Genomic DNA, 25,970 nt, shown 5'->3' on the forward strand with positions numbered 1-25,970 from the left:
TTAACTGATTTTTTTCACTAAAATAATATATTCGATCGCGGATAATGTCACAAAAGTGTAATAAGTGTTGTTTCAAGAGTTTTTTTATTGAAAAATGAGTATTACATTACAAACATTTTACGGTAATTTTGATAAAAAAGAAGGACCGATAGATGTTTATAAACCACAATGAACATTTTTGTCTTTTTCTGAAATATATTATTTATTTACATTATTTCAATTTTGCATTCCTATAAAGATAAATTATATAACAATTTTGTCAGGATTCATTAAAAAATATAACTACTTAGATCATTTTTATGGTAGTTGTATACCAGTCGAAGTAAAGCACTGCTCTGTATGTAAGGTAAGTATGGTAGTTGTATGACTGTATGTTTGGATAAGTACGGTAGTTGTATACCAATCGAAGTAAAACACTACTCTGTATGTAAGGTAAGTATGGTAGTTGTATACCAGATTAGATGAAGCTCTGCGTATTAGGATAAATACGGTAGTTGTCTTAATCAATACAATTATAAGCTTGCTGTATTAATATACTTGTAGATGGTATGGAAACACAGATGCATAAATAAAGTCAGCTTTCAAATAAATAAACTTTTAGTAATTCTGCTAGCTGTGTAATTACTCAATACACTAAATATTAACTCTTCAATTCAATTAAATGGTGCTTCTATCAAATATCGCGTTCAAGATCTCCGTATACTGATAAAATATAAAATATACACGGTACAATGCGCGTAAATTACTCTCACAGTGACAATAGGTACCAAACTCAGGTTTAAAAGTTAGACAAATTCAAACAATCCTTTAGACTTACAATTATGTTCTCTTTAAAAAATATTAAAAATGCTATGTAGTGTTAAAATATAATAAGTTTCTGGACAATACAGTAGATTTCTATATAAATGCTTTATTTACTTTGTAAATAATTGGCTAATATTTCTAAATTCAAGATTTCCAATATAAGTTCCTTGATTCCACAGAAAAATATAGCATAGGTTTGCCCTAGAACTTCGTATGCTTGACTGATTTTGTGACCAAAAATGCGCTGCTTATATACTAGGCAGTGGTAGAAATGACCCAGAGTGGGTAGAACAACCTTTATCTGTTAGTGTCTACCTAGAATTGGTAGAACGACCACTACCCAAACATGGTAGTGACCAAAAACTGTGGTACCCACAGCTGGGTACGTACCAACTTTAGTTATGTTAACCGAGAAAATGGCTGCCGATATTCTAAGAAATTAGACTGCCTCAGTTTTAACGTTGAATATTATGCCAAGTACGGTAACAATCTTTATCACACTACTAGAGAGTTTAGGAGGCAGTAAACAGTTTTCTGAGCTTCTCGGCCTAGAGTCGCCTACCCGACTTTCAAAACCTCACACGAAAGTCTGTGACCACACACCTGAAATAAAGATATTGCAACATCAACATCACTGTATGTCTATCGTTACAAACCATCTGCAATACATCTCTAATATCTAGTTTTCTGTTTACAAGACCTGAATTTTGTGCTCTCCCGGTCGCGGAAACTGATGACGAAAAAAGCTAAATTTGCCACTTTTCAAATCGCTGTAGAAAATTCCCTGCAAATGACAGCCCCAACTGCTACACTGTTTCATACTCCAGTAACACTGTAAAATCGGAAAATAAGTTCAAATATATGTGCCATCCGTACCGCTTTTTCACTATTCCAGTTTTCCTGAGACCCCTGCTAAAATGACAACCCCACTTTAAGCTAGCTCGGAGGAAGCATGTGTACGCTCTTGCAAGTCATAACATCATTCTATCAAGATCAAGGCTACTCAACTTATTTTCTTTAAATAATTGAAACTCAATTCTAGCTGCTGAAAGTTCAATTCTATTATTATTATTTTAAACCTCAAATATCCAATTCAATCCATAAATTGCCTCTTATTTGTAATATTGACCCTGGCCAATTCGACACTAACAGCTCAAAACTGTTTACTGCAAAGGAGGCAGTAAACAGTTTTCTGAGCTCCTCGGCCGAGAGTTGCCTACCCAACTTTCAAAACTTCACACGAAAGTCTGTAACCACACACCTGAAATAAAGATATTGCAACATTAACATCTCTAATATCTAGTTTTCTGTTTACAAGACCTGAATTTTGTGCTCTCCCGGTCGTGGAAATTGAAGACGAAAAAAGCTAAATTTGCCAATTTTCAAATCGCTGTAGAAAATTCCCTGCAAATGATAGCCCCAACTGCTACACTGTTCCATACTCCAGTAACACTGTAAAATCTGAAAATAAGCTCAAATATATGTGCCATCCGTACCGCTTTTTCACTATTCCAGTTTTCCTGAGACACCTGCTAAAATGACAACCCCGCTTTAAGCTAGCTCAGAGGAAGCATGTATACGCTCCTGCAAGTCATTACGTCATACTATCAAGATCAAGGCTACTCAACTGATTTTTTTTAAATAAGTGAAACTCAATTCTAGCCGCTGAAACTTCAATTCTAGCAATTATTATTATTTTAAACTTCAGGTATCCACTTCAATCCGTAAATTGCCTCTTATTTATAATTTTGACTTGGCCAATTCGACACTAACAGCTCAAAACTGTTTACTGACTCCTTAATTAAGAGAGACAAAAATGATCCCAATACTATGACATTTGCTGTTTATTTTCTAATTTAATCAATTCAGACCAAAAGAACTCCAATTTCATGCATATCCAGCATATGCTGTTGAAAATTTTGACAACTGGAATAGATCATGCATGCAAAAATTCTACAAGGCACGCGTACCGAAATTTACTAGTAATATTATAGTTTCATTAAAGGCCCATTGCATACGAAAATGAGGTCTCAGTCATGTTTTTAGTACCTAGATATGTTCAGCTGCCAAACTGGCTGAATTTTATGGCAATTCCAAGTCACTGGTACTATGCTGGACCTGCTCCAGGAAGCTACAAACACATGCATGACCACCATATGTCATCGTCTTAATGTTTCACAAAATACCCCTACATGCTATTTTGTCTATCTCAAGACACTAAAAGGTGGCTATTTGAAGATAATAATCTGCACTGTGATGTTTAGCTATGACGTACATGACTTTAAACCCATAGAACTGACTGCATCAGACCACGAGTCTATGTTAAGACCTCAATTTGATAATGATCACTTTTCGCGAGTGAAGAAATATGAGAAAAACGTTATTTTTGAGACAAATCTATCAAAATCTATCTATTTCAGAATAAAAAATGTTTATTTTCTAACCTTTGTGTGCCGTGACTAGCGTCAGTGTTATAGGCAATATGTACAAAATTTCTAAACTGAAACGGACGATGAAATACTGATTCAGAGGCCATACTGCTGAAAGTATCCCCGAGGTCTGCTCGACAGTCCAAGCCACTATTTTTGGTGTTAAAACGCTTACTGAATTAATAGAAATAAATGAATTAGCATTTAAATGCCTTATTTGATATGACTTTAATGTCACAATAAGCATCTGTTCAAGCCAAACGATACTATAACAGACGAATCTTTCATTATATCGGTTCGGAAAACACTGTAAAACTGGCTTTCATGTCTGAATCGCGGTTATCTCCCCTTCGTTATTGCTCTTAAAAACTCTCATTTGGCTTCAAAATTAACTTTAAAACTCATATTCCTTCACAATTCATACTGAAAACCTCTAAGACATCAAATAAATTCAGATGGAAGAACATACAAATTTTCAAGATTTCCTCTTAAGGGAGACAAAAATGACCCCAACAGTATGACATTTGCTGTTTATTTTCTAATTTAATCAATTCAGACCAAAAGAAACCCAATTTCATGCATATCCAGCATATGCTGTTGAAAAAATTGACCACTGGAATAGATCATGCATGCAAAATTCTACCAGGAACGCGTACCGAAATTTACTAGTAATATTATAGTTTCATTAAAGGCCCATTGCATATGAAAATGAGGTCTCAGTCATGTTTTAAGTATCTAGACATGTTCAGCTGCCAATCTGGCTGAATTTTATGGCAATTCAAAGCACTGGTACTATGCTGGACCTGCTCCGGGAAGCTACAAACACATGCAGGACCACCATATGTCATCGTCTTAATGTTTCACAAAATACCCCTACATGCTATTTTGTCTATCTCAAGACACTAAAAGGTGGCTTTTTGAAGATAATAATCTGCACCGTGATGTTTAGCTATGACGTACATGACTTTAAACCCATAGAACTGACTACATCAGACCACGAGTCTATGTTAAGACCTCAATTTGATAATGATCACTTTTCGCGAGTGATGAAATATGGGGAAAAAACGTTATTTTTGAGACAAATCTATCAAAATCTATCTATTTCAGAATAAAAAATGTTTATTTTCTAACCTTTGTGTGCCGTGACTAGCGTCAGTGTTATAGGCAATATGTACAAAAATTCTAAACTGAAACGGACAATGAAATACTGATTCAGAGGCCATACTGCTGAAAGTATCCCCGAGGTCTGCTCGACAGTCCGAGCCACTATTTTTGCTGTTAAAACGCTTACTGAATTAATAGAAATCAATGAATTAGCATTTAAATGCCTTATTTAATGACTTTAATGTCACAATAAGCATCTGTTCAAGCCAAACGATGCTATAACAGACGAATGTTTCATTATATCGGCTCGAAAAACACTGTAAAACTGACTTTCATGTCTGACTCGCGGTTATCTCTCCTTCGTTATTGCTCTTAAAAACTCTCATTTTGCTTCAGAATTAACTTTAAAACTCATATTCCATCACAACTCATACTGAAAAACCTCTAAGACATCAAATAAATGCACACGGAAGAACTTACAATTTTTCAAGATTTGCTCTTAAGAGAGACAAAAATGATCCCAATAGTATGACATTTGCTGTTTATTTTCTAATTTAATCAATTCAGACCAAAAGAAACCCAATTTTATGCATATCCAGCATATGCTGTTGAAAAATTTGACCACTGGAATAGATCATGCATGCAAAAATTCTGACAGGAACGCGTACCGAAATTTACTAGTAATATTATAGTTTCATTAAAGGCCCATTACATACGAAAATGAGGTCCGAGCCACTATTTTTGCTGTTAGGACGCTTACTGAATTAATAGAAATCAATGCATTAGCATTTATATGCCTTACTTGATATGACTTTAATGTCACAATAAGCATATGTTCAAGCCAAACGATGCTATAACAGACGAATCTTTCATTATATCGGCTCGGAAAACACTGTAAAACTGACTTTCATGTCTGAATCGCGGTTATCTCCCCTTCGTTATTGCTCTTAAAAACTCTCATTTGGCTTCAAAATTAACTTTAAAAGTCATAATCCTTCACAATTCACACTGAAAACCTCTAAGACATCAAATAAATGCACATGGAAGAACTTACAAATTTTCAAAATTTGCTATTAAGAGAGACAAAAATGATCCCAATAGTATGACATTTGCTGTTTATTTTCTAATTTAATCAATTCAGACCAAAAGAAACCCAATTTTATGCATATCCAGCATATGCTGTTGAAAAATTTGACCACTGGAATAGATCATGCATGCAAAAATTCTACCAGGAACGCGTACCGAAATTTACTAGTAATATTATAGTTTCATAAAAGGCCCATTGCATACGAAAATGAGGTCTCAGTCATGTTTTTAATATCTAGACATGTTCAGCTGCCAAACTGGCTGAATTTTATGGCATTCAAAGCACTGGTACTATGCTGGACCTGCTCCAGGAAGCTACAAACACATGCATGACCACCATATGTCATCGTCTTAATGTTTCACAAAATACCCCTACATGCTATTTTGTCTATCCCAAGACACTAAAAGGTGGCTTTTTGAAGATAATAATCTGCACTGTGATGTTTAGCTATGACGTACATGACTTTAAACCCATAGAACTGACTACATCAGACCACGAGTCTATGTTAAGACCTCAATTTGATAATGATCACTTTTCGCGAGTGATGAAATATGGGATAAAACGTTATTTTTGAGACAAATCTATCAAAATCTATCTATTTCAGAATAAAAAATGTTTATTTTCTAACCTTTGTGTGCTGTGACTAGCGTCAGTGTTATAGGCAATATGTACAAAAATTCTAAACTGAAACGGACGATGAAATACTGATTCAGAGGCCATTCTGCTGAAAGTATCCCTGAGGTCTGCTCGACAGTCCGAGCCACTATTTTTGCTGTTAAAACGCTTACTGAATTAATAGAAATAAATGAATTAGCATTTAAATGCCTTATTTGATATGACTTTAATGTCACAATAAGCATCTGTTCAAGCCAAACGATGCTATAAGAGACGAATATTTCATTATATCGGCTCGAAAAACACTGTAAAACTGACTTTCATGTCTGAATCGCGGTTATCTCCCCTTTGTTATTGCTCCTAAAAACTCTCATTTTGCTTCAAAATTAACTTTAAAACTCACATTCCTTCACAAATCATACTGAAAACCTCTAAGACATCAAATAAATTGACACGGAAAAACGTGCAAATTTTCAAGATTTGCTATTAAGAGAGACAAAAATGATCCCAATAGTATGACATTTGCTGTTTATTTTCTAATTTAATCTATTCAGACCAAAAGAATCCCAATTTCATGCATATCCAGCATATGCTGTTGAAAACTTGGACCACTGGAATAGATCACGCATGCGAAAATTCTACCAGGAACGCGTACCGAAATTTACTAGTAATATTATAGTTTCATTAAAGGCCCATTGCATACGAAAATGAGGTCTCAGTCATGTTTTTAGTATCTAGACATGTTCATCTGCCAAACTGGCTGAATTTTATGGCAATTCAAAGCACTGGAACTATGCTGGACCTGCTCCAGGAAGCTACAAACAAATGCATGACCACCATATGTCATCGTCTTAATGTTTCACAACCCCTACATGCTACAGTTGAACTTCAATGGCTCAAACTCGGATCTTTCGAATACCCGAGATCGCTCGAACTCTTCGCCCGGTCCCGACTTTATTTCTTCTTTATTCTATATAGTTCTACCTCGGATCGCTTGAACTTCGAAAATTCGAACTCTCGAACTCATTTGGTGGTCCCTTCGGCTCAATTACAGTGATAATTACACCTATTCAGTCGAACAGCCAATTTGTCGCCGGAATGTCTTTTGTTTACAAAGTTTTTCACACCTCTGCCTGACATTCGCCAAGCTTCCCCTTTAACCGGCGCGTGCGTAATTTTCACACGCTTATGTAATTAGCGTCGGTATACGACAAACAAATTAAACAAAGTGACTTTCGTTCACTGCAATGCTTTAATGGGCTTTGATTAATACGAATAAAATTATTTAAAATAATTGAGCAATGTCTGTCTTTATTTTTTCTGCATAAAAACGGGAGATTCGATCTTAACTTTCATACTGCTTTAGCATAGCTGAATAACTAAGTAAAGGACCCGGAAACGGGGGGATAGCTAAGTCGGCTACTGGAAAGCAAGTAACAAAACGAAAATAAGATCAAAACACTTTTAAAACAAAATATATAACCACGGGGGAGGAAGTGTCACACGAAGGATGGAGTTCTTCTGATAACCTGTCATGTTTTCTTCTGATAACTGTTACGGAGTTCCTGGAAAACGTTACAGAGTTCTTCTGATGTCTGAATGACAAACCAAGGAATCGGTGGATAAAATGGTAATTATTTATCTTTAAATAGAGAGAATGGGGTGTAAAACTAAAGTTTGATGATCAAGGTTGCCTGATGTATTGTGCTATGCGTCAGAAAAAAACTGTTTAGTCTAATAATCAGTGCCACTTCTTTGAAATGAAGACATTTTGAGTAAAATATCGAAATCGTTTCCTTTTTCATACATATTATTCTTCTTATTCACGTTCTTCATCCTCACCACATGCAATAGAATAATTTTAGCGCAAAGTTGCAAACATAAACCATTTTCTAACAATTTTATGCCCGATTTTTCAAATGTTACGGAATTCAGGTGATAACTCTGAAGATGTCACAGAGTTCTTATGATAACTTTTATTACTGCCAGGGTGTTTCTTGAGCTATGTTAAGATACTTTTTAGCTAATTTAATTATTTACAAAGGGTGTTAATGGTGTTCTAACGTTATATATTTATCCAATGCACAGTATTGTGCTTATATAATGTACGGTATGAGTCTTTTGTAAAGTTTAAAACTATGTGCAGTATAATGACATATATAGTAAAATACGAATAGACAGCAAATGCAGTAAGTTGTATTTTTTCGTTCTATCAATGGATGTGCCAATGTTCGTGAACAACGGTTTATTGGTTTCCGTTTTGATTGATCACTGAATTGAAATCAAATCCGTTCATCTATTTGCTGCATTTGCAGAGGCTGTCTTTTTCTGAAGTGGTTTATCGGATTAATATGTATGACTGCTGTTGTCATCGCATGCAATTCAATTGCTTGTCTAGTTATGCATATTCATATTATGACCTTTACGTTGAGTTAATATGTGGTAGGTTGAAAAGGCCAATATGCTAGGTAAAGATTTAGATAATTGTCCTTTGTTTCAGGATGCGACAGTCAGATATAAATACTGTCACAAAAGATTCCTGACGTCTGAAGCAGTTGCTCATGTTGTAAATATTCATCCTGAAAGGAAAGTCGCAATTACAACATTGAGGCCGTGTAGCAAATTTAAAACAACTGTTTATGCACATTCTTGGTTGGTGTATTTATTCTTTTTAATTTGTGTACAGGACTTTATGTAGTATCTTTCGTCAACACTTGTATCAAACCATCTTTTTGATTCCACACCTCATGTTTTTTTTTATTTCGATGTAAATGAGATGTGAAACCAAAATTTGTAGTCCTGTTTGGCGCCATATAACCTATACTGTGTTGGTGCGCCGTAAAACCCAAATAAATAAATAAATAAATAAACATTTTTCATCATAGGATAATTTTTATTTGTCCTGACCAATGTCTTCCCCCAAGTAAATCAAACGTCCGTGTTTTAAGTTTGCCACTGTCATACATATTAATCCGATAAACCGCTTCAGAAAAAGACAGCCTCTGCAAATGCAGCAAATAGATGAACGGATTTGATTTCAATTCAGTGATCAATCAAAACGGAAACCAATAAACCTTTGTTCACGAACATTGGCACATCCATTGATAGAACGGAAAAATACAATTTACTACATTTGTTGTCTATTCATATTTTATTATATATGTCATTATACTGCACATAGTTTTAAACTTTACAAAAGACTCATACCATAAGAACTATCATTTGCAGGGAATTTTCTACAGCGATTTGAAAATTGGCAAATTTAGCTTTTTTTGTCATCAGTTTCCGCGACCGGGAGAGCACAAAATTCAGGTCTTGTAAACAGAAAACTAGATATTAGAGATGTATTGCAGATGGTTTGTAACGATAGACATACAGTGATGTTAATGTTGCAATATCTTTATTTCAGGTGTGTGGTTACAGACTTTTCTGTGAGGTTTTGAAAGTCGGGTAGGCGACTCTCGCCGAGAAGCTCAGAAAATTGTTTACTGCCTCATTAAGAGCAAATCTTGAAAATTTGTAAGATCTTCCATGTGCATTTATTTGATGTCTTAGAGGTTTTCAGTATGATTTGTGAAGGAATATGAGTTTTAAAGTTAATTTTGAAGCAAAATGAGAGTTTTAAGAGCAATAACTAAGGGGAGATAACCGCGATTCAGACATGAAAGTCAGTTTTACAGTGTTTTCCGAGCCGATATAATGAAATATTCGTCTGTTATAGCATCGTTTGGCTTGAACAGATGCTTATACTGACATTAAAGTCATCAAATAAGGCATTTAAATGCTAATTCATTGATTTCTATTAATTCAGTAAGCGTTTTAACAGCAAAAATAGTGGCTCGGACTGTCGAGCAGACCTCAGGGATACTTTCAGCAGAATGGCCTCTGAATCAGTATTTCATCGTCCGTTTCAGTTTAGAATTTTTGTACATATTGCCTATAACACTGACGCTAGTCACAGCACACAAAGGTTAGAAAATAAACATTTTTTTATTCTGAAGTAGATAGATTTTGATAGATTTGTCTCAAAAATAACGTTTTCCTCATATTTCATCACTCGCGAAAAGTGATCATTATCAAATTGAGGTCTTAACATAGACTTGTGGTCTGATCCAGTCAGTTCTGTGGGTTTAAATTCATGTACGTCATAGCTAAACATCACAGTGCAGATTATTATCTTCAAATAGCCACCTTTTAGTGTCTTGAGATAGACAAAATACAGTCGAACTTCGATGGCTCGAACTCGAGGGTCTCGTTGAAATAAGTTCGAGTTTTCCGTTGTTCGAGCCATCCAAATGGCGGCTATTTTGAATTTGGGAATTCGAGGGCATGATATGTTATAAACCTTACATCGTAATATATTGTCATATTGTACCTACATGTGTGTATGATACGATGAATTGTAAAAACAAATGCTGAAATAGTCTTTATTATTTATTTTCAAACATGACATAGATACGAAACAAATCATAGATAAAACACTAATATATAATCATAAGAATTTGGTGAAGACAGCATCAAATAAGAAGACATGAATAGCAAACCTTTATGAATCATAGTCCAGTGCAAATATTTTCAAATATAAACACGTTAAAACGCAAACAATTAATTCACGAACATGTACACAGACAGTACTAAATGACGTCATATGTAGACATAGGCTATAAATAGACACATGAAATCTACACAACTAATAAGCATACGTCAGTTTATTCATAATATCAGTGAGTCAGGTATAGTAGTCGCAACTTGACAGCGATGGTTGACCTTAGGCTGATTATTCATATTGATTATTTCATTGTAGAAATCAAGGGTGCTTAGGGTAGCCGTGTATATTTATATGGAATTAGTTTGTTTACAGTGCAGTATCAAAGAATATAAAATTACATTTGATCAGTTAAAACTTTCCAATACACTAATTTATATTTACACAAATTTATATTTCCTTTTTCTCGTGCAGCTCGTGTTTTACGTACACTCCTTTTCAATAATAGGTTGTGCCTCGTTATGTATTATAATGCAAAGGTCAACCATCGGGGTCAAGTTGCGTCCACTATACAATATACAGTTTTACAGTTTATTATTTTGAATAAATCCTTGATGGAGGACTGAACCGCCGAACGTTTATTGAACTTCAATTTGGAGAGAGATTTGTACATAGTTCTAACACATGAGATTGAGTTTTTCACATTTGATGATAGCGTTATCACGGGGGAGGAAGTGTCACACAAAGGATGGAGTTCTTCTGATAACCTGTCATGTTTTCTTCTGATAACTGTTACGGAGTTCCTGGAAAACGTTACAGAGTTCTTCTGATGTCTGAATGACGAGAACTGTTCCATAATCCAGTAACACTGTAAAATCTGACAATAAGCTCAAATATATGTGCCATCCGTACCGCTATTCACTATTCCAGTTTTCCTGAGACCCCTGCTAAAATGACAACCCCACTTTAAGCTAGCTCAGAGGTAGCATGTATATGCTCCTGCAAGTCATTACGTCATACTATCAAGATAAGGCTACTCAACTGATTTTCTTTAAATAAGTGAAACTCAATTCTAGCCGCTGAAACTTCAATTCTAGCAATTATTATTATTTTAAACTTCAGATATCCACTTCAATCCATAAATTGCCTCTTATTTGTAATTTTGACCCTGGCCAATTCGACACTAACAGCTCAAAACTGTTTACTGCCTCCTTAAAATATCGGTACATGATGACTCAGCTTTTCAGTCAGTAGTAAACGTCCCAGAATACAACAGGAAAAATGGCGTTATCTGGTGACTTTGTAAAAGTCAGTTACATATTTCTACAATTTAAACTTACTAAAACAAGGAAATGGATGTTGAGACTTAGCTAAAACATTGCTTTAAAGTCATATTTTACGATGGCATCAGTGGTTTCAACAGAATTTATGGATTAACAATGGAATAAGTGTAAACAGTATGAAAACTACGAAATCGCAGAATCATGTGGCTTTTACTTCAAGCTAGGAAGGAAAATAAGGAACATAGGAAACAGATGAACAGATAAATTGCAAATAGATAAATGGCGACCACTATTTGTTCTATGCGTAGACTGGCAAGTAAAATAAATCATGTCAGACTATGTATTTTATGTATGGTGTGTCGCTACATGCTTCACGCGGCTGGAGACCTTGAAGATTTAAAAGATCTACAGATAGTACTATGGCACAATAAGGTACATGTTAACATAAATTTATGTAGATAATACGTGTAAAGATAGACTAACGGGTTTTCATGAAATCCAGGGTGTTACAATATTACGTTTTATCAATGTAGATATGGTGGTACTTTTATAAACACTTTTCAAATATCTGAAATGAGAATTGAAAATTATAATTTTTGAAACTGATTTTGTTAACATTTCAGCATATTCTACAACAAACTGTAGTTGGAAAGGTCAAGAAATGGACGGTAATAGGCTGTGACGGTCTTTCGTTTGTTTTAGGAGCAAGAACTATCGAAAACAATCAAGAACTACAAAACATTATGTTAATACCGGGTCATGGCCACTATAAAGAAATGGAAGGTAATGGGCTGTGATGGTCTTCCGTTTGTATTAGGAGCAAGACTTATCGAAAACAATCAAGAACTCCAAAACATCATGTTAATACTGGATCATGGCCACTATGAATTAAATATTGTTAAAGGATTGTTTAAATTATTATTGAACGTTTGTCTGGAAGACATTGCGAAAATGGTAGGGTATGAAAGTATCAGGGCCCTAACATGCTCCGAAAAATGCACAGACCATCACAAAGCATGGATAATACTTCAGATATTTATGAAAGGCTGTATAGAAGAAATCTTAAACGAGTTCTTTTCTTATTGCAACAGCGTAAAAATACCTCCTTCACTTAAAACATTTTACAAATATATGTCTGAATACAAAAACCTAAACTTCAGATTTATATTTAATGTAGTATTCACGCATTTAATTCCTTTAGAAGTCTATAGAGCTGGGATTCGTCGAAATAATATTAGATACATTTTGTCCTCAGCAATTAAATATTTCCGGTACTTGTACAGAGTCCTTAAGTTTACTGTATCTGGAAATATAAGAAAGGATGAATGAGGAAACTTCATTTTGGAAGCTATAAATAAAAAGAAATCAAAAAAGTGGTTACCATGCGGATTTCCCTCAGAACAAGATTGGCTACAACTTTGTAAAAGGTTAGATAAACTTGAAAAGGTAATTACAAAAAAGCTATGCGTATAAGAATTATAATCACAAGAAATATATACTAGTAATAGATTATAATATTTTAAGCAATAACATGTAATATTCATAAGTATACTATGTTTAACATGTTATCTGGAGTATCTGTATATATATTCCGTGGGCCAATATAGGAACCCTCTCTGGGAATCTACAGTGTATATTTTTGTAATATGTTTTCGTTTTATATTGATGTTATCAACAATTTAAACATATGCTACAGCTACATAGAAATATTTACATTATAATAATATGTGTACAGACTTTTCTTGGTATATGATTTTTAAAAGTTAACAAAAATGGCCAATATTTAGAAAATCTACAAATTAACTTAAATTGAAATTATGCTCATTTTTCTAGTAAAAATCCAGCTTAAATAGATGTGTGTGTAAAAAGGGTGGAGGAAATTATAGTTTTTAACCCAATATACCAAACTCTTCCTGTTACTAGTACGAAATAATAACTTTCCAAATATGACGTTTTTATTTTGACTGGGGCAACCTTTTTAAGAAAATTCAAACTGCACGCAGGAATTGCTTCCCTTTAACTTCAGTATTCACTACCTATAGGTAAGGGAGATCATTGCGTAGAAGACTGAAGAAAAGAACTATCATTTTATTACTCCGATTTCTTTATTTCTAAAGCATCAACATCAAATACTTGTGCGGCATTATCGTTAATTTAACACATTTAAATGCACAGCAACCGAAAATTGCTTTTTTAAAACATTCACCAAACCACACTATGTGCGGTAAGATGCGCATAATGCCACTTTAATTAAAGGAACTTTTAAAAATAACTTGTTCAAAAGTATAAGAGTCATATGAAAATTACAATAATCATTATCAGATAAGACAAAACAGAGAGCCAGAGCTACAACTAGAGGACAATACTCACCTTATATAAACACTGAAGTTGAATTGTCGGACTGGTGGGAAATTTTACGAGATCGTAAATATCTACAAGATATTAATGAGAAAAGGTACACAATAAACATAAAACACTTAAAAAGATAAAAATTAATTACTTCTATTTTATTTTGTAAATGTACATCAAATGATTTCCGTTGCATATTCCCCGTATGTTTTCCCAATTTTTTGTCAATAACTTTTGCCTATCCATTTATCAAACAGACCACATGAATTTATCAGTGGCAAGAAACTGGATAAAGAACTTAGATGTTTTGACAGTAAATGCCAAAGGAATAGGGACCAGTAATTCAAAGCTGTAAATTTAAACAGGGAAGTAAACCAGGCAAGGAATACACCTAGAACCACTTTTTGTTACACCGGAAAACCGCTCCATATTCTATGACATAACTAAGAAAACAAAAGCACAACTGTCAGATATGATTTCAGTGTTATCAAGGGATTTACGTGAATAAAATAGAGACCATGAATCTGGAGTAAACAGGTGAAAGGTATATAAATCTTTAAAAAATATTTCATCACTAATAATTCATAATCACTAGATTTGATCTAACGATGTTTTGGGCAATAGTATTTTAAATTATCAAATGCCCTTTGATGTTTGTGAGCAAAACTTGTACATATAAAATGAACAAAAAACTGGCATTTCCTAGCAGAACGGCCTATCTAAACAAATGTCTTGGTTGTGTCAACTTTGCCACGAATTTTACAGTTGTCCTCACTGTCTTCAGCCAAATCCGATATATAGTATCAATATTCACTTTGTCCTTGTCTAGCTCTGAACCAGAGTCTGGCATAACATGAGCTGGCCATTGAAATGAAACCTCTCCCTCAGATTCTGAATGATTCGGTTCACCATTACATGTAGTTCCTGATGGGCCTGCTTCTGTTTCAGGAACGGTTTTGTGAAGATACATGTATTCCACTCTAGCATGTTCATCTAAAATATACAGTCAAACCTCTATTGAGCATCCATTAAGGGAGTGACACAATCAGGTTCCTAACACATGTTGAAGTTTCAACAAAAAGGCAATTGTAAAATTAACCTAAATTGCTACTGGAGGCAAGTGCCTCTTAATAAAGGTGGTCGCTTAAACAGGTTCAGCTGTAACCAGCTGAATCTTTAATATAAGATGATGGTCATTCATTTATTATTATGTGTCGGCAGCGAAAAATTTAAAACAAACTTAACGGTAATATATATTCTGATATTGTTGCCCCTAACTCTTTGCTACTGTGAGATCATTATTTCAATATGCTAAAGTCAAAACATATAAAAAAACATGAAAAATATATGTGATGAAATGTGTTGAAACGGTTATTGGATGGTGTACCAGGTAAAGGAAAAGTTATTGCCCTCCTGTCCTTAGGCAACAGTTTTGATTATCGACTGATAAGTCATTCAATACGTTTTATTGCAGAATTGCATAGAACATAACATAAATATGACTTACGTCAAATTAAAACTTATATTACTTATTTACCTGGTCTTAGTGTGCAACCATTACTCTTCCAAATTTCATGTGTACTACTTTCTGTCAGGTATTCATAAAAACTCTGTACCTGTTATCGAATGCAATTTTTCTAGCTATAAATAAAAGTTTTCATTTTTTGACATTAGCAAAATATTTTATATCTACATTATGTCTGTTAACAGTATAAAATGTTAAAACAATAGAGGGAACTTGTGTAATAACACATGTCAAAATATTTATTTCATGTTCGACAAAAGATGGGATGACAAGACAAGATATCAAGATATTGTAATAGCAATAGAAAAATGCTACTGACCGAAACGACAGTAGTATGCTTACTTTATTCTTAATACATTGTCCTCTTCTGTATATTTTTTGAGACTTTGATAAGCTGTCTGCTGTATAACTAAAGTCAGTTTTTCCACTTCTGTGACTTTTTGCCCTTGACTGTTGTTCAGGAACATTTTACCGGGATTTTTTACACGCTACACCACAAAATGTAAATTAATTTAAACAGCTACTTCCTCATTTTGTTAGATAATCAAAACATACATGACCAATATTGGTCCAACATTGCCATACTATCTGGTAGTTTTCTCTTATGTATGCAGGTGATGGCGATGACGATAAAGAAGATGAAACTAAGTAAACATGAATAAGTGCAATGCAACGCATATTTACATTTGCAGCAGAGTTACAAAGACGTTGACTGAGTACGACAGCGTAGAATGGCAGCTTATACACGTACCCCCATGCTGTACGCACTCTTTGAAAATGCAATCTTTTGTAATGAATGTAAATGCTGGTGTACATATTTCATGTTGCATGAATCATGTTGCATGAAATTATCGAGTAAATAATTGGCCTTATGAAAACCACAAAAATCTACACCATACAAGAGGTAATGAAGTATGTTTATTCTTGTATAAAAACTACTTTTTTCACTGGATCCGCCCATATATTAACGGGAGAAAAATCGTGTGCAAATGTCACGAGGTCCAAAACCACTGAATATCAGTATTTTGTCTGAGTTGTATACATATTTTCCACGTTCCTTGTATATATTGTATTAAATATCTTAATGTGTAATTATTTTGTACTATTTTCATACAACCCGATCCTATATGACTACCAATATAATTTAAATACACGCATGCGCACTTGGAAATATATTCTTGATTGATTGCGCCTTAAGTTTTTCCTGCCTCGATAATTCATTTATAAAGGTTCTGTTTTTGTGTCTTTACAGGCCAAAACGCCCCATCATAGAGAAAGAGAACACAAGACATTGGTGGCCAGTTCGTCCTCGAATTTCAGCCAAATGTAACAAATGGCGCCCAACGTTGGACCGTGACGGCATTACACTGGTTAGTCTCCGACGCCTGTAATTGCTCATGTAAAATCTACCGGCTTTAATTTGAGGACGAGTTACAAAATGATGGGGAAATATGTCACGGTATAGAACTTGAATGTTAAAACGGAGAGAAAGTGTGTAGGCGGCCGGTACATTGCTCAGTCGGTAGAGCATCGGAATGGTATTCCGAGGCCCCTGGTTCGAGTCCCGGTCAGGCTGCACATTTTTCTCACCCTATGACACAAACAAGGCAATTCACGTGCTGTTAATACATGATTTTTATTTTTAAAATGCTTTCCCATGGACGTACAGGTATTTCTCTGCAGATTAATATCTGGTATCTGCGTCATGTTTCTTCCATAATAACCTCTTTCTGTAGCATAAAAGATGCAATCTAAACCATAGAATGTTTCGTTGTATCAGTAACCAACGCCAAATGCACTGCCCCCAGCAATGTTCATACTCACTTCTTCCCTTTGCTTACTCCCCTTTTAGAACTCTGCGTCGTTTCAGTTTTTGTACATAAACGTGAATGTTTAAGTATCGCGTGTAACTTGTGCGATTGTTTGTTTTTGGGAATCATATTTATGATTTTGGTAAGTATCAGTCGATATGTTTTTATCTAATTTCTCGAAGAATTTATTTAAATAGCTTGAAAGCTTGTTAATACGTTAGTACTCATCCGTACTCCAGATGTTTCCGTACTAAAAAAAAACTCGACTGTAAAGTTATTATTCTTGAAATTGTGCTCCAGTTTACCAAATTTTTAAGTTATATACAATTATTGGTAATTTCATGTTTGTAATAACGAGAGATTTAAAAATCGCTTAAAAACATTCAGTATGTGCTTTTGGTAGTGTTATTGATTTCTGGGCCCTGGTTATGGATATTTAAAACATGTTTACCGTTTCCAAGAACAACAGAAAGGCAATTAAAAAACGTACCGGAATCGTAAAGTTATTACATATGAAAACAATACATTCATCTGGTGTGTAATGTTTTTTTATGCAAGAATAGCGACAATACAATTTTGTTTTGTGTATTAACCTCAGTCTGCTGATGCCCGCGGGATTGTTTGTGACCGAGACTGAGAAAAAAAAAAAAAAAAAAAAAAAAAAAAAAAAACGTGTATTAATATAATGAAAGTAAGTGATTGAGCAAATAGATAAACAAAACTGCTCCAAAAACTTTCGCACAGGTCTGTACACGAGATGCTGAATCTGTTGATGTAACAACCATTGTTTTTGTACAAGTCATAAGCGACTCATAACAAATATGGCAGAACTATACTTCAAAGTTGTGATGATTTCCTTGATGTGTGCTTATTGAATAATATCAAATATATGCTGGAGTTTATGGTAATTCTCAAGTTGAAGCTATTTTTTTCAAATGAATTATCTCAACAATCTGCAACATGTATTGTGAAGATGCCTGCACATATACTTGTTATGCGTGATCGTGTTTTGCCTCATATACCAAACATGTTGGGTAACAACCCATGTCTTACTGATTTCGCTAAAATTTTCATTGTTGTCATTTGTTTTATAGCTAGTTCAAGCTATATATAGCTAAATTTAGCTATATAGCTAATTTATTACTTTTCTGTGACCTGTTTATATCGAAAATTCACTGGTTGTTTAATGATACAAAAATACTGTTTTGTTTTTTTCAAGGGAAAGCCCCGTTTTTTGTTGAAAAAGTAGCAACATCCATCAGTCTTTGTTTGTTACCATTTTATGAAGACATTGCGTTTTGGACACTAAGGTTTAGGAGTATATCTTCAAAACACAAACTTATATGATAAACGAACAGCATCTGTACCAGCAATTTGCCTGTCAATTACATGTTCTGCAGTACTGTCCCGTACTGATAATTGTTTTTGTAATAAACATTTTTTTTTTCATGTGAAACAATCCTTTCTTTCTATGTTTTGTTGTTGTATTTTTTTCTCTCAAAATGTAAGTGTAAACGTTAAATCGCTGACGGTTTTACATTTGTCATGTCCTAGATTCGACACATCGCAAAATTAATTTTCATAATTAAGGATGAAAACACACATCTTTCTTACTGCCTATTTAGTAAACTCTGTAAGACTTCCTTGAATGAATAAAGAAAATGCATGATCGGGAGATGGCGTAATCAAACATTACACTAGGAATTGCGGGGTGGCATGACCTCGGTTGAGTTGTTTCACTTAGACCGGTGAAATCAAGGGGAAACTTTCTTAGAAGGGTAAGCAAAAACTGTTAAGTAAAATTATGAATTGATGTATTCAGACATACTTAATAGCTGGAATGTTAACTACATGATTTATCAAGATTACTTGGTTAGACCTAACAAATTCAGTAGGGAAAAGTAACTGTTGGTTAGTATTGGAAACATCGACTTTATGTGGATTAAGTAAAAATAAGAGAAATAACATTGGTCAAATATAGTGAAATGTAGCTTTTATTGTCATCTTTGAAAGTACATCAGCCGAAAAATCTGATATTGAATATTTAGCATTTTCTATGCATCTGACACGGTTTTTGCAGGTATGGTTGATCTAATTTTAGGAGGCATAATTCAGACAATAGCTATTCTATCAGTTGGCAAAATTGTTGACAATTGACTTATGTATGATACATTAAGGCAGAATGATTTTGAAAACTTTGACATTCCTTAGAGGTACAAAGGTAGTAATTCGCCGGATATGCCTCCGTGGTCCACTCAAATGTAGTTCATAACAGTATATTATTCCATGTTCCGCCCAGTAAAGGCCGTTTTCATGCTAGATATAAGATTAATTTATACTCGATTGTAACTGGGAATGACTGCAGATGATTTTAAACTACGCTATAGGAATATAGTATACATGTTATTACAAAGAATAAGTTAAATGCAAAATTAAATAAAATGAATGCTTAACTTGGAGAAGAGAAACCATTTTCAGGCCAATTTGCCAGTGTTTACTCACGTGTTATCGTTATATTCTGTTAGAGTAAACCCGTAAATATTTGGAGAGGGATGAAAGTGACTTCTCAGATGGAACGCGTTATCTTAAAGTGTTTTACAGTAACACATCATATAGCTATGCTTTTATTTCGTTGATAAAATAGATACACAAAACATGTTATGAGTATAAAGCCTTCTTCTGCATTTATATTCAAAAGTTTAATGTGTTTCCAATTTGACATAAAAAATTACGTCAACATTACATTTAAATCTCATACAAATTTTCAGATCCGCTTTTATCTATACAACCAGACGACACTATTTTGTTATCGATTGCTGTGTTTTTGGAAATAGAATATATCGGATGAATATACATGTAACTGCCTGTTTTGTTGCCTTCCTGACTAACTGGACCTCGTATGAATTTCGCTGACGGTCCTTCTTCAGTCTGGTCTTCAGTTGGCTCATCGTAGATATGGTCAATTGGCTCTTCGTAGATATGACCTAATAAGAAAGTAGGTTGTTTTGTAATAGGGAACAAATTCCTTTATACAATAACAAATCTTTCTACAATTGAATGCAAAGGGGTGTAATTATTGATGTAATTATTTTAGGTAGTTTCACATTATTGGTCAGGTGATGTTTTGAAAAAAAACACGAAGCTTATTAGTAAAATAATGTTTAGCTCATTTGATTTTTTCTTAAGATTTGATTCCAGTATATAAAGGCATTAAAATGAATTAAACTGCTTCTTATCAACTGGATAGCACTTCTAACAACTGAGGAAACTGCTTTTCAAATCTGTAAGTTAAACTTTATATAATTAAGAAATGAAAAAAGAACTTAATAACTATGTTTATGAATATGAGTAAAGTGTAACAATACCACTTCTGACTAGTGTAAAGTCGAAGTATGATTCACGGTACAGCTAAATAAAACTGTCTATCTGATTTTTCATTTCAGGAAAGTAATTCAACACACTCTAGGTCATCTACAAAGGAAACCCTGACAAATAATTTTAAAGCGCAAAATAGTCGTTTTGCAGGCAATATTATCCAACTCCTATAAAATTTAGACGGGACAATTCAAAACAAGATGGTCACAATGACAGCATTTCGCTCACCTGGACATTTGCACAAATTAGTTAGAGAGAACATTTGACCCTGCACACCACAGAGGTAATTTTGTAGACCAACATGTTTGAAAACCCCTTACATAGGAACTTATTTGCAATAGGTTTCCGCCTTGCTGGTTTGCCCGTACTTAAATACATTACCGTTAGTTTCTTTCGAAATTTGACAACATTACAATGATGCTACTAATCAAGAAGATCCAGTCATCGGTTCATCACAAGAAGTCGTTTAAATATTTTCTATTTTGTGCTCTAGTGGTCCCTAAAAGGGACTAAGCGCCCCTATTTTAATAAATATTGGAGAAGCAAGACGGATGCTACAGGCCAAGTTTGAAGAATATCTATCAAGCAGTTCGTTAGCAGAAGTTGTGTAAAGGCGATTCTATTTTCAGTTTTAGCACTCTCAACAAAAGAGATCAAGCGCCCCAATTTGAAGAAATTTTGGAAAAGATCTTCTACTGAAGTTACCAACTAAACTTCTAAAGACCCATCGAGCGGTTCATGAGCAGACGTCGTTTAAAGTTTTTTCTCTACTGACACTACTTCATGTTTTACTCATGTGTTTTACTAACAAAGCTTCTGAATCAGAAAATTAAACAATAAATCAATCATCAATTAAATGTGACGACTTTGAATACAAAACAATGGATTGTTTATTTAAGGAAGATATATCGCAATTGTTATTAAATAGTGATCATCACAACAGATGTATAAATTTCGTCGTCAAATACTTAATTGTTCCAGTGATTCATATGTCATGACAATTAAAAATAAATTCAATAATATAATTCAGTCGAAAATGATAATTCATTTATAAAGTGTGTTCTTTGAAACTTTTCCAAACCAACACAACAAGACCAATTGAAGTCGATAAAGAGTTCATACACTTTTAGAAATTTCAACAAGTTAATTTGTTGAAATATTATAAACTTTCTATTTAGATACAACCTGTCAATAAAGCGGTCATAAAAATTTCAAGGTTAACTTGATCAATTCAACTGAGCATAAAATGAGCTGTTTTGGTCATTAAATATTTAAGCAGCACTTTTTAATACCATACAGAAATATATTTTTAGGGTTAATGATTGCTGATGTTTGAATGAGATTGTTAAAAGTTCTTATTTCTTACAATATTCATATTTTAATTTGTTACATTCAGTTTAGAAAATGGCGTCTTTTGAAGAAATTTATTTTCATGAAACTTTCCTCAAGCGAAGGAGAATCCTAATCTCTTCACGTGTAAGTGAAGAATTTGCTTAAGTTGTTTTTAGGTTTTTCAGTAAATAAGTTGGACATATTATCATTTACTTCAAAGGTATACTGCTTAAGCAAGAAGTATTCGTAACCAAATCTTAAACTTATATCACCTAAAGAATTGTCTTCCGAACGGTCACACGTACTTCTAACTTGTCTGTATGTCACAACTTCTCCAAACCTCCCACTGACTTCACGTTCTCGCTTGAGGTTTTGTCTATTTTAAAACAAAAACACCATTAGACTATTAGAATAAATCTCTTATACACGTGTGAAACGTTGCCTTCTTTGAAATTTAATTCAACTGATTATACGTGATTTCAGATTATTGATTTTATTGTTGTATTATGTATAGCATAAAACAAAGAAACAATAGTCAAAATAAGCATAAAAGCTCGATATGTTATTATTTCAGTAGCGCTATATGTCTGATTTTTTAAAAGAATAACTTTTCTTGAAAAAAAAAAAAAAAACAACAAAAAAAAAACATGCTGCTTTTTACATTATGAAACAGAGGGCTCGCATATACAAAATGACAATAGTTATTTTTGGCATGTAACTTAAGAAATTAAGAAATAACATTATTAAATGAATAAAGATGTATACCGTCTTTTGAGCAGTATGACAGCTACCAGGACTATACTGATGGTCAGTATTACCACGGATACAAGCAGTATTACAGAACCAATTTGTCGTGTTGTACTGGAGGTAATCTCGATTGTTTTTTCTGTTACTGATACATATTCAATATATAGGATATCTAAACTAGATTGGCAATGTATTTTAAATTACGTTTTTGTTGATAATTCAAATAGTAATATTATATGTATGCCGTAAATGAAATGTATTTAATTATGTATTAGTACTAATATGCCGAATCAAAATGTTCTGTCTATTTTTTTCAGAGGCGGTATTTCTGCTTAAATTTAACAATCTGTCTTTCTCAGTTGGACTTTATTTCAACATGGAATAAACTAGTACTGAACTAGATATCAATGGTTCTCACCCTGTGAACACATGGCCCCTTTAAAACCTTCTAGACATCCATTGTCGCAGGATCCTGTCTCTCTATCGCATGTTACGTTGCGACAATTATCGCTGCATGAATAACTGCAATCTTCTCCGTAGAAGCCAACCACGTTTTTAGCGAAATTCTCAAAAACAGTCTTACACTTGGCACAAGTGCCATTTAAATAACATATACAGTTCACTGGACAATGGCATTTTTCTCCATTAAAACCAACTAAGCACCCTTGCCTACAAGTACCATTATCGCTGTGACAGTCGCTGTGAAGACAATTTGCGGGACATTTCAACTCGCACTGTCCTCCCCAGTAGCCTCGTTTACAGCCGTAGTCACATGTGCCATAGTCAGCATTACATGTTGTATTCATACAGTTTCTAGAGCAGCGTGTGCTGCAGTGATAAAACCCACTGCTTTTATTTCGTCCGTAACTACCTACATTGCAAGTTAAACATTCATTCATTTGACCACTAGAACTATTACAAGTTTGACATTTCGTATCACATTTCGATTTGCATTTGTTGCCATAAAATCCATCTTCACAAAATGGACAATCACCAGTATCAATATTGCAATATGTTCCTGTTTTACAGTAATTGCATCTATCTTGGCAAAATTGACCATAAAATCCATTGAAACATGACTTGCACGACGTATCATCCGTACAGGAATGACAATGTTCGGGGCAATCTCTGTCACACCTGGACCCGTAAAACCCAGGTAAGCAGGAATAACAATGTCCATTCCTCAAACACTCGCCGGATAAACAATTTGCAGGACAATGTTCAAAACAAAATATACCAAAAAAGCCGGGCTGACAATCGTTGCAATAACCTGATATATTGCATAAGGAGGCAGTGCAGTTCTCACTACATGGTGTATTACAATACTCTCCATAGTAACCAGGAATACATGCATGGCAATGTCCATTCGACCGGCACATGCCATCTAAACACCCAATAGGGCATGTTAAATGACAACGCCCTCCAGGAAAATGATCTTCACAGGACTGGCAGGAGGTTTCTGATGTACATTTCTTACAGTTGCTTGGACATGAAGAATTGCAATACTTGCCAAAAAAATTAGGAATGCACCCTTGCCAGCATTCCCCATGTCGTGTATCACATATTCCACCATAGCAGTTCTCTGGACACATTGCGCTACAATTAGGTCCATACATTCCAGATATACATCGACTGCAGAACGGTCCGGTAAAGTTTACTTTACAGCTTTTGGAGCATGCGCTTGTGTTTTGATCACACATATCTGACAAGCAACCATATGAGCATTTCTGTTCACATATTTCTCCGTGAAATCCATCTTTGCATTTTGTGCACTCCGTAGTGGATAAACAGGAACGGCAGCTGTTGGGACAGTGATTTCTACAGTCCTTTCCCCAATACCCATCCTCACAATTTGTACAATTCGGCAATTTGACAGGAGGCTTACATTCAAAGCAGGCGCCTGTTTCCCTGTCGCAAACGTCGTCTAAACACCCACTTGGACAACTCATTTCACATTTATGTCCATAATATGAAGGCTTACATTTATCGCAAATACCATTTATCGGGTTACAGCTACTCTCCGAACATCCCGTAGAGCAATTCCATTCGCACCTTTCACCAAAATACCCATCAACACACATTGTACAGTCTTCATATGAATTACAAGTCCAACAATTTTCATGGCAATCTTGATTACAAGCCGGTTCAAATTTTCCAGGATTACATGACATACATGATTCACTGTTATAATTGCCTTCACAATTGCACTTCCCCGTTTCTTTATCACATACGTCGTCTACGCATCCAGGATAGCACTTTTGTGTACACGTACGTCCAAAATATCCAGGTTTGCATTCAGTGCATTCATAATGCATCTCACATGAGGCACAGTTATCGGGACAAGATAAGCAAGCAGATCCAAACAAGTAAAACCCTCTAGGACATGCCAAGCACAATGTGCCGTTTTGATAGTAACCGTCGTTACATTCCAGACATTCATTTTCTGATATGCATTTTGTACAGTTTTTGGCACATTTTCTGCACCCGCCGTTCCTGAAGTATCCCGTGTCACACTGATAACACTCGTCTTTAGAAGAACACACGCTGCAACCTTCGGCACAAGAATGGCAGATTTTTCCATCGTTGTCAAAAGGTTTTAAATAGAATCCTGCTTTACATTCCGTGCAAGTTCGACCTGATGAACATGTTAAGCAATTTGCTGAACAGTTTTCGCATAGTTTGTTATCATTGATATAATAACCATTTTTGCAGCCGTAACAATAACCGGTCCAGAAACAATTACATCCTGGACTACATCTTGATACGACAGATCCTGAAATACAATAAGAGCACCTAACTTCATAAGGTCATCGATTGAAACGTTTGATGAAAATATTAAAGGCCTAGATTCACTACTATATAAGTGTCCCCCCCCCCCCCCCCCCCCCCAAATCCAATATACAACTCCCATCTTATCTGCTGCTTATCAGCGATTATGTAATAGCAACTGATTAGAGGGCAGTTAGCACAGCAGGGACCCTAACTAGACCATGAAGATGTGTGCAGTGGAGTTGAAAGAAGTT

At 34.5% G+C, this 25,970-nt stretch overlaps 1 protein-coding gene across 2 annotated transcripts; it reads right to left on the bottom strand.

Moving 5' to 3' along the window:
* Positions 1–20,104: 20,104 nt before the first annotated feature.
* On the bottom strand, positions 20,105–25,712 carry LOC128551240 (cell death abnormality protein 1-like). 2 transcript variants are annotated; one of them, XM_053531987.1, is made up of 4 exons: positions 23,366–25,712; positions 22,966–23,086; positions 22,473–22,576; positions 20,105–20,477 (listed from the first exon to the last, which is right to left on the bottom strand). In XM_053531987.1, exons 1-4 carry the CDS (start codon positions 25,260–25,262, stop codon positions 20,239–20,241), a joined length of 2,361 nt encoding a protein of 786 aa, XP_053387962.1. In that variant the 5' UTR covers positions 25,263–25,712; the 3' UTR covers positions 20,105–20,238. The 2 variants fall into 2 exon arrangements, with proteins under 2 accessions (XP_053387962.1, XP_053387961.1); XM_053531986.1 differs by having other exon boundaries at positions 22,966–23,092; positions 23,366–25,709.
* Positions 25,713–25,970: the final 258 nt, after the last annotated feature.

The sequence above is a fragment of the Mercenaria mercenaria genome, chromosome 19, assembly GCF_021730395.1.
Source record: "Mercenaria mercenaria strain notata chromosome 19, MADL_Memer_1, whole genome shotgun sequence".
In the NCBI taxonomy this organism is placed as follows: domain Eukaryota; kingdom Metazoa; phylum Mollusca; class Bivalvia; order Venerida; family Veneridae; genus Mercenaria; species Mercenaria mercenaria.